At 34.5% G+C, this 13,424-nt stretch overlaps 2 protein-coding genes across 2 annotated transcripts; both read right to left on the reverse strand.

The window, feature by feature from the left end:
* Positions 1–4,187: 4,187 nt before the first annotated feature.
* LOC122594092 (BTB/POZ domain-containing protein At3g08570) lies at positions 4,188–9,055 on the reverse strand. Its single transcript, XM_043766568.1, has 3 exons — positions 8,970–9,055; positions 6,458–7,676; positions 4,188–5,172 (listed from the first exon to the last, which is right to left on the reverse strand). The coding sequence occupies exons 1-3, from the start codon at positions 9,038–9,040 to the stop codon at positions 4,648–4,650; spliced, it is 1,815 nt and encodes a 604-aa protein (XP_043622503.1). The 5' UTR covers positions 9,041–9,055; the 3' UTR covers positions 4,188–4,647.
* A 1,792-nt stretch (positions 9,056–10,847) lies between these two features.
* Positions 10,848–13,148, reverse strand: LOC122592579 (protein RETICULATA-RELATED 3, chloroplastic-like). Its single transcript, XM_043764841.1, has 2 exons — positions 13,034–13,148; positions 10,848–12,190 (listed from the first exon to the last, which is right to left on the reverse strand). Exon 2 carries the CDS (start codon positions 12,149–12,151, stop codon positions 11,117–11,119), a length of 1,035 nt encoding a protein of 344 aa, XP_043620776.1. The 5' UTR covers positions 12,152–12,190; positions 13,034–13,148; the 3' UTR covers positions 10,848–11,116.
* Between the last annotated feature and the right edge of the window lie 276 nt (positions 13,149–13,424).

Here is a 13,424-nt window from a genome sequence, read left to right on the forward strand (position 1 = left end):
GCAAAATATATATTTATGGCTAGCTGCTCATCCATCCTAGACCCACACTCCTTTTATATATAAACTCTCCCCAATTATCACAAATTGCAGATAAAATATATACAATTATCATTATTATTAATTAACTAATTGTATATGTATTATATTATTCTTCTTGTTAGTTATGACTTTTTAGCTTATGCAACCACCCTCTATAGTATTCGAGTGCATGGTTTATTAGATATTTAAGTTTTGCTGTAAATCAAAAAAATAAAATAAAAAAAACTATAAATAACATATATCATCACATCACCAAAGTGTTTACAACGAGATTTATTTTGTTAGTGCTTCCCGTCGGATTAACCAAAAGAAGTTAGTAAGCCTTGCGTTGCTGCGAGTATATATTCTAATACCAACTAGTCTTAATTCGAGAATACAAAATGCTTACTTTTTTAAAATAAAGTAATCGAAAAAAATGAAAATCAGTCACGGTCCACTTGAGTTGTTATTTATTGAGAATTGATAAAATTAAGGGGTGATATCATATAATTTACTCCCAAAAAAGTTATGGGGTTTGCTAAATACAGCTTTTAGGGTTGTATTTAAGGTGCATAAATTATTTGTATATTTATCATAAAAATTAAAGAGTGGACTTTTAATATGGAAAGTACAAGTGTTTTTATGCACGTTAAGGCTGTATTTAGCATTTTCCAAAAGTTATTAATGGATAGAAATGAGTCCAAAACTTATACATATGCATGAGAATTAATCTAACATGTTGAGATTATAAGAAAATTTAGTGTTTATTGTTTACACACTCAATCACTTTAGTCATGGAGTAGACTGAACTGCCCACCCAACTCTGTTGGTCATACCTTCACTCAAGTAATCCCCCAACATTCTCTACTTTTTAGCTAATTATATTAGCTACATCGATCTTTGCGTACGTGTATTTAAATCATATCTTATTTATTTTATATTATTATATTATTATATACTCAAACCCCAATACTTATTCCTATACAAATTAATGTTCTACCATAATCACACAACCTAGTAAAATTCTTAATTAGAATTAATCAAGGTGCTAAACTAGTCACGTCCGTACACCGTGTTTTCGTTTTAGTCAACATGCTTCCTTTTGTTGTTGTTTTTTTTTAAAAAAAAAAAAATTTAAGCATTTTATGTTTTGTTTTGTAAACTTAAATAATGGAATAAATTCACTCGATGAGAATGATAACATGGTAGTTGATGTTAGATGTGCATTTTCCATGTGTATAAATAGGTACCGTAGAAGGTTTTCATGTTCATGTTATGTTACTTGGAAACGTCAAGTCTTTTTTGTTCGTTTTAAAAAGGGGATGTTTCCATGAGCTTTCGGACTAGTTTGTTTTTTCACTCTCAAGATGTTTACTTAAGAAATTTTGAACCTAAAAAAACAGGATAGACTAGTCACTAAACCACCTTGTAATTTCATTTCTGATATATCTTTCCCTTTAAATTAGATAAGTTATACGTTGATTTACAACGTGGGTCAATCATATTAAGGCATCTTTTGAAATTCAAATACGAGTACAACTTTTGAATTTTGATCTTTAATTTTATAATTCAATAGCTTTAGAGGATCCAATGTTTATTTAGCATTTTTTGGGGATTTTTTTTTCCGAACACTCGGTTGGGATATGACACTAGGGAACCTCATCATATAATGGTGAAGTCTTGCACGTATCATAGCCGTTAAGTATCTGGAGGGAAAAAAAACCTTAGGTTTGTCATTCATAAAGATCGAATTCAAAATCTATTATAATATAAAGTTGAAGGCCTGATGTTTTTTGGCACTTCATTCATTAGGGTATTAAATGAGGTTTTAATTATATATATGAAGGAGTATTAAGGATTAATAATCTATAATTTCACCATTTTGATATTGGTAATTTGGTATTAGTATGACAATAATAGTACAAGTAAATGATTTAAGTCATTAACTATAACCTTTTGATATCCCTTATAATTCATCAGCCCAACATAAAAGATTCCAATCGGTTTTATAAAAATAAACCCAGCCTCCATCCTTTCACTTACGTAATTGCAAAATACAAACAAATAATAATTATAATGTTGATGCCCCTCATACTAACCCATTCAATTTCCCACCATTATTACTCAAAAATTTCTTCCAAAAATTATCATACCAGTTCTTTCAATCCATCTCTATAAGGTGAAGAACAGATACGGTTTATGACATTACTTTTTGGTTATGACCATTTTTTTGATTTATTATAAATTGAAAAATGAATGAAAATTTTGGATTGAAACTCCTCTGTTTCTATTTCATCTCTTCTTTTTTAATTTAGGTACTTAAAAATTGTGAGTTTTTTTTCTTTTTAATGCTTTTGTTGTGCCATATTATAAGGTTACACTTTAAGAGTTTGATGAAATGCCTAAAAGAGTGGTTTCTGAATTCTTGGTATTATGTTAGTCATATTCTTTGATAATGATTTATATGCATTTGTATATTTGTTTGTCTTTAACCGATATTCTTATTTCAGGGTATAGAGAGTGTTTGAGGATGTAAAAGCATTAACTTCAATTCAAGATGATAGGTATTTAGAAACTATCATCCACTCCTCTATATATCTCTCTTTTCACGTTATCCATTTCATTACAAAACAAATTGGCTCGAGGAATCTTATTGTCTTCAGTTATCGTTTAACTAGCTATAACTCTAATCTATTTATCTGATCGTGCAACAGGTTTCAACTCCAATCGAAGCTTTTGTTTCCCATTGAAAGGGATAAATAATTTAAAGGAAGAAAATGATCAACACGTGTTGGATATATATCATTGGTTGACTTCTAATGAAAATAATAATCAACACGTTTTTAATATCCATGTTTTCCTTTTTCAAATAAAGTATAGGTTAGAGGTGGTAAATTAGGAAATTTTTCTGTTGAGTTTGGTCAATGGGTTGAAATGAGTTCATTTATATTTATTTTTTTGATATTTAGTCTAGAGGTTGTAAGAGAGGCAAGTTGGTTCTATGGGTCAATGGATTTAAACGGTTGCATTATTACTTATGTTTTGGTTTGAGGCTGTAAAGTGTGTGAGTCGGGTCGGGTGGGCAACGAGTTGAATGTGTTTATATTGCTAACTGTTTAGGTTAGAGGCTATAAAATGGGAGAGTTTGGGCCGTGTTGGGTAGCGGGTAAAAATGGGCCCGGACTGAGACACTACATAAGAAAATGTCCTTTTTTGTATTGTTCTTATAAGGGAGTACTGTAATTTAGTTGTGTGTTAGGATTGAATATAATTGTATATTATGATTTGATGATAATATTGACAAGTTTTCCAAGTTGGGATGCATTTACAATACTGGAAATCATAAGCGAATAAATCCACTGCTGTGATCATATTGGCACCAATAGTTTTAACAGTTCCAAGACAGCCCCTTTCTTTGACTACCTGGTAATTATAGTTTGATTTTAAACCGTGTAGGGTGCGGTAGACTGAGTAAATATACCGTTCCAAGACAGCCCCTTCCAAGTTTTATATTTGTGTTTATAAGACGAAACCACGTTCGTTAATATAGCGTTTGACAAAAATATAAAATTCAAACCGTGCATTGCACAGGTCTTCACTCTAGTTTTGAATAAAATCGAGAGTGTCTCTAACAAATAACGGTATTGAAAAACTCTGGGGATTATCAATTAAAGATCAAAAGTCGTATGATCCCATTAAAGTAATATATGATTTTTAATACAACATGATTATAATACAATCATGAAAAGGTCAACGAAGGTTGGACTTGTCAGTGTCGTTTACCTGAAAAACATTGTAGCAATTTAATATAATATTGTGTGTTGGGTTAACAAGAAAATTAACGTATGTATGTATGAAATATATATTGAATCATACGCTTGCTGGTATGGGTGAGCTACCCCATCTTAACTACGACTGTTTATTGGCCTATCATCCCCAAAATATCAATAAATATTCATTAAACATTAACACGATTTTTTTAAACATGACATTTTGTATGTAATCAAATCCTAGTTGTTTTTTAAAACCATAAGTAAAGTATTATTAAAAGGTGATCAACTAGCAAGTTAATAGAGATCACAAATAAGAGTAACAGATACAAAGAAAATTCTACAATAAAATACAATAAACGAACTCAAGACCTTAACTACAAAAATCATAAAAGGGGGTAAAAAACTCTTGTTAATAACGGGAAACCAAGACAGGAGAAAATACCCTATCATGCGGAGGTCGCGCCACCGGTTTTACTCCACGGTGTTTTCGTTGCAATCCCATACAGTCATACGGATCTGAAGAGTGTATTTGTTACGTTTACGAATCACGTAGTTTTCATGTTTACAAGATATGTTTATGACCTTGAGAGTGTTTCATTTCTCCAATAAAGCAAAATTCTAAAATATCTCACTTGGAACAAATCTGATTGATGGCATCTCAACTGAATAAGTACGTCGAGTAATCTGACATAAACTAATTATATATGCCTACAAACATGTCTAATCTATTCGACAATTGACACATATCATATACATTTTCGGACTTTATCTTCTTCATTGATTTTGACATGCGTCAATTCATCTTCTTGTTAGACACATCTTTAGGGAGGTTTAAGGATTTCAATTTTATATCGAATCAGGAAATAGAGTATCCCCTCTTCCGAGTCGTTGACCTTGACTTTCTCCCGTTCCCGGACTTGGGTTGTTTCCCACTAGTGGGACCCCCGAAAATTCCAAATCTTCCAATCCCTTTCGATAGAGAAGTCAAAAAAGTCTTCCCATGTCCTGATTTATCTAGCATCCCTTGCTTCATACAAACTTGTTCCTTCTCAAGATCGCTTAGCCTAACTCGCATTCTTGAAATCTCTAACCTGAGGTCACGGTTCTCTCGTCTTAGAGACGCATATGTGTCCCGTGGAGACATGGGTGCACTCGGTGCGCCACTGCTGCTCATCTTTTGGGACATGTAACCTGACAGAGCTGATGGTCCAGTTATGGCAGTCTTTAGTCTGAGCTGTTCAAAGTACAGGACACGAACAGCCATGTGGGCTGGAAGACGATCATTTTGTGCTGCGTGATTGCATGCTTCTTGGGAAAGCTTTTCACAATCTATGACTTTGCATAGTTTCCTACGTTCTTGTTCAGACAGCATCGGATGAGCCTAATTCATCACAATAACCAGTTAGTTTTGCAAGTCGAATATAATAAGAGAAATTTGGCATCAACACTTTTGAATCGTTTAATTGGAGTTGTCTTTTATCTCTAGAGTGTGTTTTTTTTTTAAATTTATATGTCCTAAATAAGTTTTATGCAATGAGTTATTTTATTTGCTTTTGTAGTTATACAGCGATGCAAAATATTTACTGAAAAAATATAGATTTTTAAGTCAAGACAACCTGCTGGCCTACAATCATTTGCGCTCATTAGTCCATACCCGACCTGCCCATTTACCACCTCTGCTCATTGCAAAATCAGATGAAGCAGTAGCTATAAAACGATTCGAACCAACAAACTCAACTGAAAAGAAAATTGTTTCGGTTTCGATTGAAGTAACTTGAAGTTCAAGTAGGGTAAGAAAAGTTGAAACCAAGTAGAGTTACTTCAGTTTACAGTTTTGTAAGGAATTGAACTAGACTGCAGCACTAAGAATCCTGTTAGAGAAGACAATTTTTACCCATTCTATGAAAGGGTCGACCTGGCCTACATTTTTTATCTGGGACTGCAAAATGCTATTAAGGAAGACATAACTGAACAAAACCTTTTTTGGCTAAAAAATATTAACCAAGCGTAAAGACTTTTGCCCAAAAAAAATTAACAAAATATGAAGTTGTGCGAATAATATGTAATATCTGAAATTGTGGATCAGTATAACATAGGGATTAAATGACCTAACCTAGCACCTAACCTTTGAACCAACATAAACACCTAACATCAATAAACCACCTAACATAAGACTCAGCTAAATGAGATCCCACAACAGTAACACAAAAAAATTTCATAAACGGAAAGCACTTCTTCTAACTTCATTAAGTGGAGACCCAAAAGGCCCTAGTGGAACACAGAAAGACCGACTCGACATACAAGGCCCGTAGTGGAAAACGAATCAATGTCCTAGAATCGGAGATTAGATACCAGTCGGGTATTAGTTTATCACTATCGAATCAAATGGGTCAAAAGTCATTTAAAATTTAATTTTAAAGATAAAGCCTCCTACATCGCAGTCTACTAAATAATTAAATTAATATATTAGTAACATGGTTATTGTAATCATGATTTAAGCATCAGCTATTTACAAAATAATGGACAATACAGACAAAAAAATGTTTCCAAGTCAACCCTATCAATTGAACCTAGACCCATTTTGACATGTTACCCAGACCACTTGACCCGCCCATTTTGTCACCTTTAGTGTTTTTTGGTATAGAAGACTTTGTATTGGAAGTTACCTTCAGATAGATATCAACAGCTCTGTAAAGTCCGTCATCGATGACACGAGCATAATCTGGCAATACTTCAATCATAGCAACAAACTTTTGAAAACTCAAGTAAGGATCAGGAGCAATTTCTGCTAGATATGCATCGATCAGCCGCCCAACTTTTAGCAAAGAACCATGACTGGGAGAACCGATGTCGCCATCTGACTCATACCCACAATCTTCATCATCTTCCTGCTCAATTATTTGCAAAAAATGCACTAATATTCTATGAATGGTATCAACATCAAACAAAGAATCACCATTTTGAACTGACGGAATCAGAAGATCATCAAGTGAAACCATCTCTAATCTAACAGCAATCCTTCTTTCAAGAGAAAGCCTACAAGCAAGACTTGAATCCACCATAATTGCCATTCTTAGCATCCCAAAGAGAAAATCGATTGGGATAGATGAACTCTTCTCAGTTGGCAGTAAATTTACAAGCGTTTCAACAATCACCCTTTGACCCTTCTCCACTGTAACAGGAGTTGTTCTTGCTGGATTCCAAATTTGAGATTTCCCAATACCTTTTAGAGATGAATGAGCATAATGCATTATAGAGGCAATTACACTATCTTGTCGAATACCTCTACTTGCAATTGCTGAAATAACCCTCTGATATAGATCAATTTTTAGAACAGAAAGATCTTCAATCCACCATTCTAGGAACCTAGAATTTCCTTCTATGGGGCCACTATTGCATTCTAAACGAGATAAACCTGCAACTAATTGCTCCTTGCATGCATTGTTGGCAATTGCATCAACACATTTGTCTATAATTCCCACATTATCTGCAAACTGTAGTATTGTCTCACATGAACACAAGACTTCTACTGATTTTTCAAGACTTTGAGTCACAACTGAATCTAAATAGGCTTCTGTACGCGTAATAAGGTTTTCGTCTCGGTAATAATCTGTCATTTCCAGGTACTCTGCGGCACAATGAAGATGGGCTATGTTTGCGGTTGTGATCTCAAAGTTGATACCATAACAAAACTTGGCAGAAAGTTCAAATGCCTCGGGCCCACCTGGTAAATTGATGAGATCCAACTTTGAAAGATTCGGGTCCTTAGCTTCTGCCACCATTTTCCTTATTTTTCCACTTTGAGATACTAGAGGGAACTTGTGGAGTAGAAATGAGATGTTATCAACGGTGATAGTAATATCCCCAGGGACATCTGAAAAGATTCTGGGAACATGTATAACACATTAACACTTAATACAGTATACGCTACATCGATGCAGAAACAAACTAAAATAATGACAGGATGAAACTCCGGAAAATGAGAAGATTGTACTTAATGCTGAAATAGGAGGGTATAATATTTTAGAACAATTATTATGACACTTGTGGTTTAGTATATCTGGTGACGACAAGAGGTTATGAACAACAGGCCTCATGAAGATGTGGATTATGCATTTCGATGTGCATCACACAAAAAGATATTGCAACACATCGTTGCGCTGCTTAATTACAATTAAGCTTATATGTTATCAATATTAACATAGTGTATGAGTAGTGTATATTCAGAGCAGGCAATGTGTACAATCATGATCTGAAGAGAAGTATGTCTTTCTTCAGAGGGTAGCTTTGGGCCAAATTCTAAGACTGTAACATAGGACTGGTGTGGCGAGTCTAACTTCTGAAGCAGTAAGAGTGAACGGCATGAGTATTCATACGAATAGGGTCAATTTCCCTAAAATATCCATGAGTTTATACACAAACATCTAACTCTTTTCATATGGAGAATGTACTCCAATGTGCTTGCATTTATTGAAAATTATAGTTATTGCTTTGAATGTTTTGGTTCTCTTCGATAGCCAATTTTGCAGGAAACAAGCTTCTAATTACCAACCCGCATAATTGCTTTGAAAACTTTTCTTTTATTATTACTTTTTTACCTGCATAAAAGAAACCGCTCCCGGGAACATTTAGTGACCTGGAAACCCCGGACATCCTGAAAGACCCGTAGAGCCAGCCACATCACCAACCCTCTACGAGATTCTAAATTAGTAGGTAGCCTACTAAAGAAAGCCTAACTGACCCTCAACGACTAGTACCTTAGCCAACACGAGAGAGCTAAATCATATAACAATATAGTTAAAAAGGAACACGAAGACGAGATTTAAACCTCTGACCTCGGCGTTTACACTGCACGTACGCTAGACTCACACACAGGAGTCACAGTTTTACGGAATTTGGATACTGTGATACATAAATAAGAATTTACACTTTCCTAACTTTACCAAAATTCATAAATCACAATCCCCATCCCTAGGCAATCAAAATTACTACTTTTTTAACACCTAAATGTTGCATCATTTTTACTCTTACTCCTTATATTACCACAAATATTCCGAAATCTACCACCCAGCTAAAGCTGGAATGACAATAAACATTAGTACCAGTAACATACATACATACATAATATATAATATGCATGAAACAAAAAATAATGAATAAATAAAAATAGCAACATACCGATTATCAAAGGAGTTGCAAAACTTAGTAGGAGTAGAAGATGGGCATCTGTTATGATCCGACATTACCATTTCTACTACTCGTAATATTTGAAACTCCAAATGTTAATGCACAAAGTAACACTGGTAACTTGTATATAGATTTTTGAATCACTTTTAATATATTATTTACGTATTTATAAAAGGTTGTTTCCTCTAAAAATTTGTAGCATTTCGGTGTAAAAAGACTTTTTTATAAGACATTAGATTAAGTCACATACGGACACCTTTAAATCGCATTTTAAATTTACGCTTAAGTTTTATCATTAGTCTCAGTCTCCATTATTAATCCTTTCTAAAATCACTAGATTAGGACCCATCATTTTCTTAGATTTTACACTTTAAAATATGAAAAAATCGAATACGCAATGCAAATTTCATAGACACAGCCACACGACATATCATATAAATGATTGATATATTATAAAAATGTCCCTGAATGGTTTTTATATATTTAATTGTAATAAGGGATAAAATGCAAGGAAAGATGACATTACCAATAAAATTGTAATGACAATTAGGAGTGAGAAATTTAAAAAATTAGTAGTGACATATGAAGATTGGTTAGAAAGGAGAAATGAGATGTTGCGAGAAAACCGGCCCCCTAAACAAAAGTAACAGAAAAATTGGTAGATAGATATCGCATCAGGATGGTCTCTTGATGTAAGGAAACGTACAAGTGCATTGCATTAGAATACAAGCCCGAACAGCATGCATTCTTACCCTTTTTTTTTTTTATCGCTATTCGCTACGACTACTTTTCTTTTTAAGGCTGGAGCTGCTGTCGGCTTTTGCTTTTGTGTTCCTTTTGTCATTTGCCCTCTATCGTTTTTAGCATTGCAATATCTTCCCATCTCTCTAAAATGAATTATAAAAAACTTATAAATAAACCATATCGCAATACTTTATTCCGTTTCTTTCTCTCTTTTTTCCAGTAAAAATGGCTAATATTTTGAACTTTTGAGAGCAAATTTCACAAATCATCCTGTGTGGTTTGTTAAATTTAATTTCTAGTATCTATGTTTTTTTATTCCAGCGGGGTTATCCGAATAGTTTTATTTTGTATTAAACCTTACTAAATGCTGTTAAAAGATTAATCTAACTGAAGTATAAAGAAATATACATTAGATGAGAATGTATAAGCATTTTCTATGGAGCATACGGCATAACTCCTACTCAAATTACTTTTTAAGCCATTCAATTTGAGAAAGGTGCAAATAGCCAAATATATATTCCACGAAGCAAGTTTAATGCTTGAACCGATCCCATCATGAATAAACTAGTAGAAACATCAACTACCATAATCTATGCATCCCACTGAAGCATAACACACATAAGCTACAAGCCGCACGATTCAACCAAAATATGGAACAGTTTCATAGCATCCCACACAGGCCCCATCGTCAGCTGCCAAGTTTCGGCCGGCCATCATTACTTTGTGCATGTTATATACATTAAATCCAACTTTCAGACTAAAACTCATTACTTAATTAGAAGGATGACAATCTATTTCATATCCTTTTTCTGCTACTCTTGGTCCATTGATATTACTTATTATATAATCTGTATAACTATCTGCATAATCAACTTGAAAAGGAAACTCCAAACCTTGACTTTAGGTCCAGCCTTGAAGAAAATGAGATACCTTTCGGCCAAGTGATGTGTCCTGATGACAGGGTCACTAACTCGGACTGTCTGCAACTTAACTCTCGACTCTCGACCACCATGCTTGTGATGGAGCCACTCTACTCTCTTTTGCTACACATCAACTATTATAAATGGCTATAACAAGACCCAAGAATTTATACAGAAAACAGAAATTACAAGTTAAAAGCCGATATAAGTAAAACTGGAGGACTTTATTAATGCAAAGAAAGCAATAACGCAACTATCCATACTGGAAAATGCTAAAAACAAGTCTCTAAACACAATCTAAAAACCTAGCTCGACTGTCTCAGATCCTCTTATTGCGGTAGAAACGATCAAAAAGTAAGCTGATTGATACCCAAATTCAAGGAACATGGCAAAAAATCATTCAGCTTTCATAGATCCTAATATCGATTTACCTTTTATAGATTGATATAAAAACACATGAATACACATAAACATTCACTTGAGCTGAACCCGATGCTCCTCATCAAGAAGACTAGCATTCTTCTCGGTCTCCTTTTCTGCACCAGAACTCTGTGATCCGGTTACCCTTGCCAACATCACAAACGTCATCCCGCCAAGAACATTGTTTGTCATTCTCAATCCAATCACACAAGCTTTGAACAGAACAGGTGGCAGCGCTTTTGCCAGCAAGAACTCGATTCCGTTAAGAGTTTGGTACCTTAGGTTACTACTCACACCCATATGAGCTGCCCAAGTCATAGCATTCAACAATGTGGGTGGCGGTTTGTTTGGAGACTCAAAGTTGGGATCCATCTTCTTCCTCATCTTGATCAACCCATTCGATAGAGCAGTTCCCACAAGGCCAGCGCCAAAACCGACAGCTGCAAACAGAGTTCCTTTGTATACAAGTGTTCCCAAACGGTTCATGAGGCTAAACGGACCAGGTTCAAACATGTGGCTTGTAGGACAGTTGGCAAAAATGAAAGGCAGGCCTGCTGTTGTAGATCCCATAGTGGGTGCTAATAGATACATAAGCGTGAAATTGAGAATGGATCCTACAACAAGTGTTGAAAAGACGAAATCAAGCTCGTTGAGTCCGAAATTCGGACGAGATGCCATGTCACCGATAACAGCCGAACTCACACCCACCACTTCCTCCATTAAGACCTTAAACGGAAACTGGGGATCAGCAGCCACCCTTGCTCTCCACCCACTAAGAAGAAAGCCCATCGGCCCAAGACTATCTAAAGTTCCACCGCCATCGCCACTGCCTCCACCACCACCACCTCCGCCGCTATGTCCGACGCCACCAATACCACTACCACCCCCAGCACAATGAAGTAGCTGTGATTCAGCCCTTAAAATAGGTTTGAAAGGCTTTGATTTCAGAGACGAAAACCCAAAGTTTAGGGTGGATTTAAAAGGCAGATTTTTATCTGCAAAGCTAGGTAAATGAAGACTAGATATGTGCCCAGCAGGATGAGCATGTTGATGGTTTGAAACAATACGAGGACAATGAACCGAAGCCATATTGTCTAACAAGAGAAACCAACTATTCAAAACCAAAACCTGAAAATGAGATGCCATCAGAACATAGAAGTCGATATATATTTGAGTTCTCATGAGTATCACAATTTACCAAACCAAAAACAGCAATGTAATAGAAACTACTTTCACAAATCCTATGTTTTATGTAATGTACCCTTTTTTTCACATATAAAACATCACGGGGTCGTCTCAAGAGCAAAGCTACTTAAATTTAGGCGTTCGGCCCCATTTTTTACATGCCTACTTATATTTTTTAAAAAAAGTCCCGTTTTCGGGCTAAAAATGTCCAAGTTGCCTGTTCAGTTCAAAGGTGAGACGTAAGCCAAAAGTGTGTCTAAGCTCGCTAAATTAGTACCTAATATTTCTAACAACTAAAGACTAGTTTCATTTTTTTTTTTTGGAACAGCGAGTTAGTAGTTACTAGTTAGCATTCAAGACATCAGTGACATCCAATTGGGAAGTATGCAGAGCTCTAATAACTAAAGACTAGTTTCATAAGTTGGGTTCAAAATACCCCTTGAACATTAAGTAATTAACATGCAAAATGTGCTCTACCCCTATTCTTATATAGCTAACTTATATGTATAGGTCATAACTATATAATTATAATAGTTACTGTATGTATGGCCATTTAAACAAAACTACATATGTAAAACCCTAAACTCTAAACCCTAAGTTTAATATTCAGTGTGATAAAATTGAAAAGCTTAATCATTAATAATAACAACAATCATTCCATATTTACTTACTATTGAGTAGTATTAGTATATTGAAATGAATTATAACTGGTAATAATAACAAGCACAAAAAGAAAAGAAAAACAGAATTAAAATATAAAAGAAATGAGTAATAATTGGGATTTACCACTTTAAAGATGGATGGATTAATAAACCCTAGAATAGAATAAAACCAAAATATAAAAAAAGATGGAATGAGTGAGGGACACTGGGCGCTGCGGCTGCTTTTTTTATTTATAAATTGTAGTTATAATATAATATTATTAGTTTGGTTTGTAAGTAGAGAATCAGAAGATACTTGGACTGTCCGACACGTGGGCTATTATCATCAAACCTGATTTCACACTAAATATCTGTGATTTGTCACTAGTAGTAGTAGTGAGTCGACGATATATCGGATATGGACTAAGTGAAAGTCATAATTTTTTCAATCAATTTATATCGGATTAATGGGATAATCTAATTGACTTAAAGAAATTTGTTCAATGTAAATATGTTTGTAAATATATTTGACAGTT

Source organism: Erigeron canadensis, chromosome 3, assembly GCF_010389155.1.
Source record: "Erigeron canadensis isolate Cc75 chromosome 3, C_canadensis_v1, whole genome shotgun sequence".
Lineage (NCBI taxonomy): Eukaryota > Viridiplantae > Streptophyta > Magnoliopsida > Asterales > Asteraceae > Erigeron > Erigeron canadensis.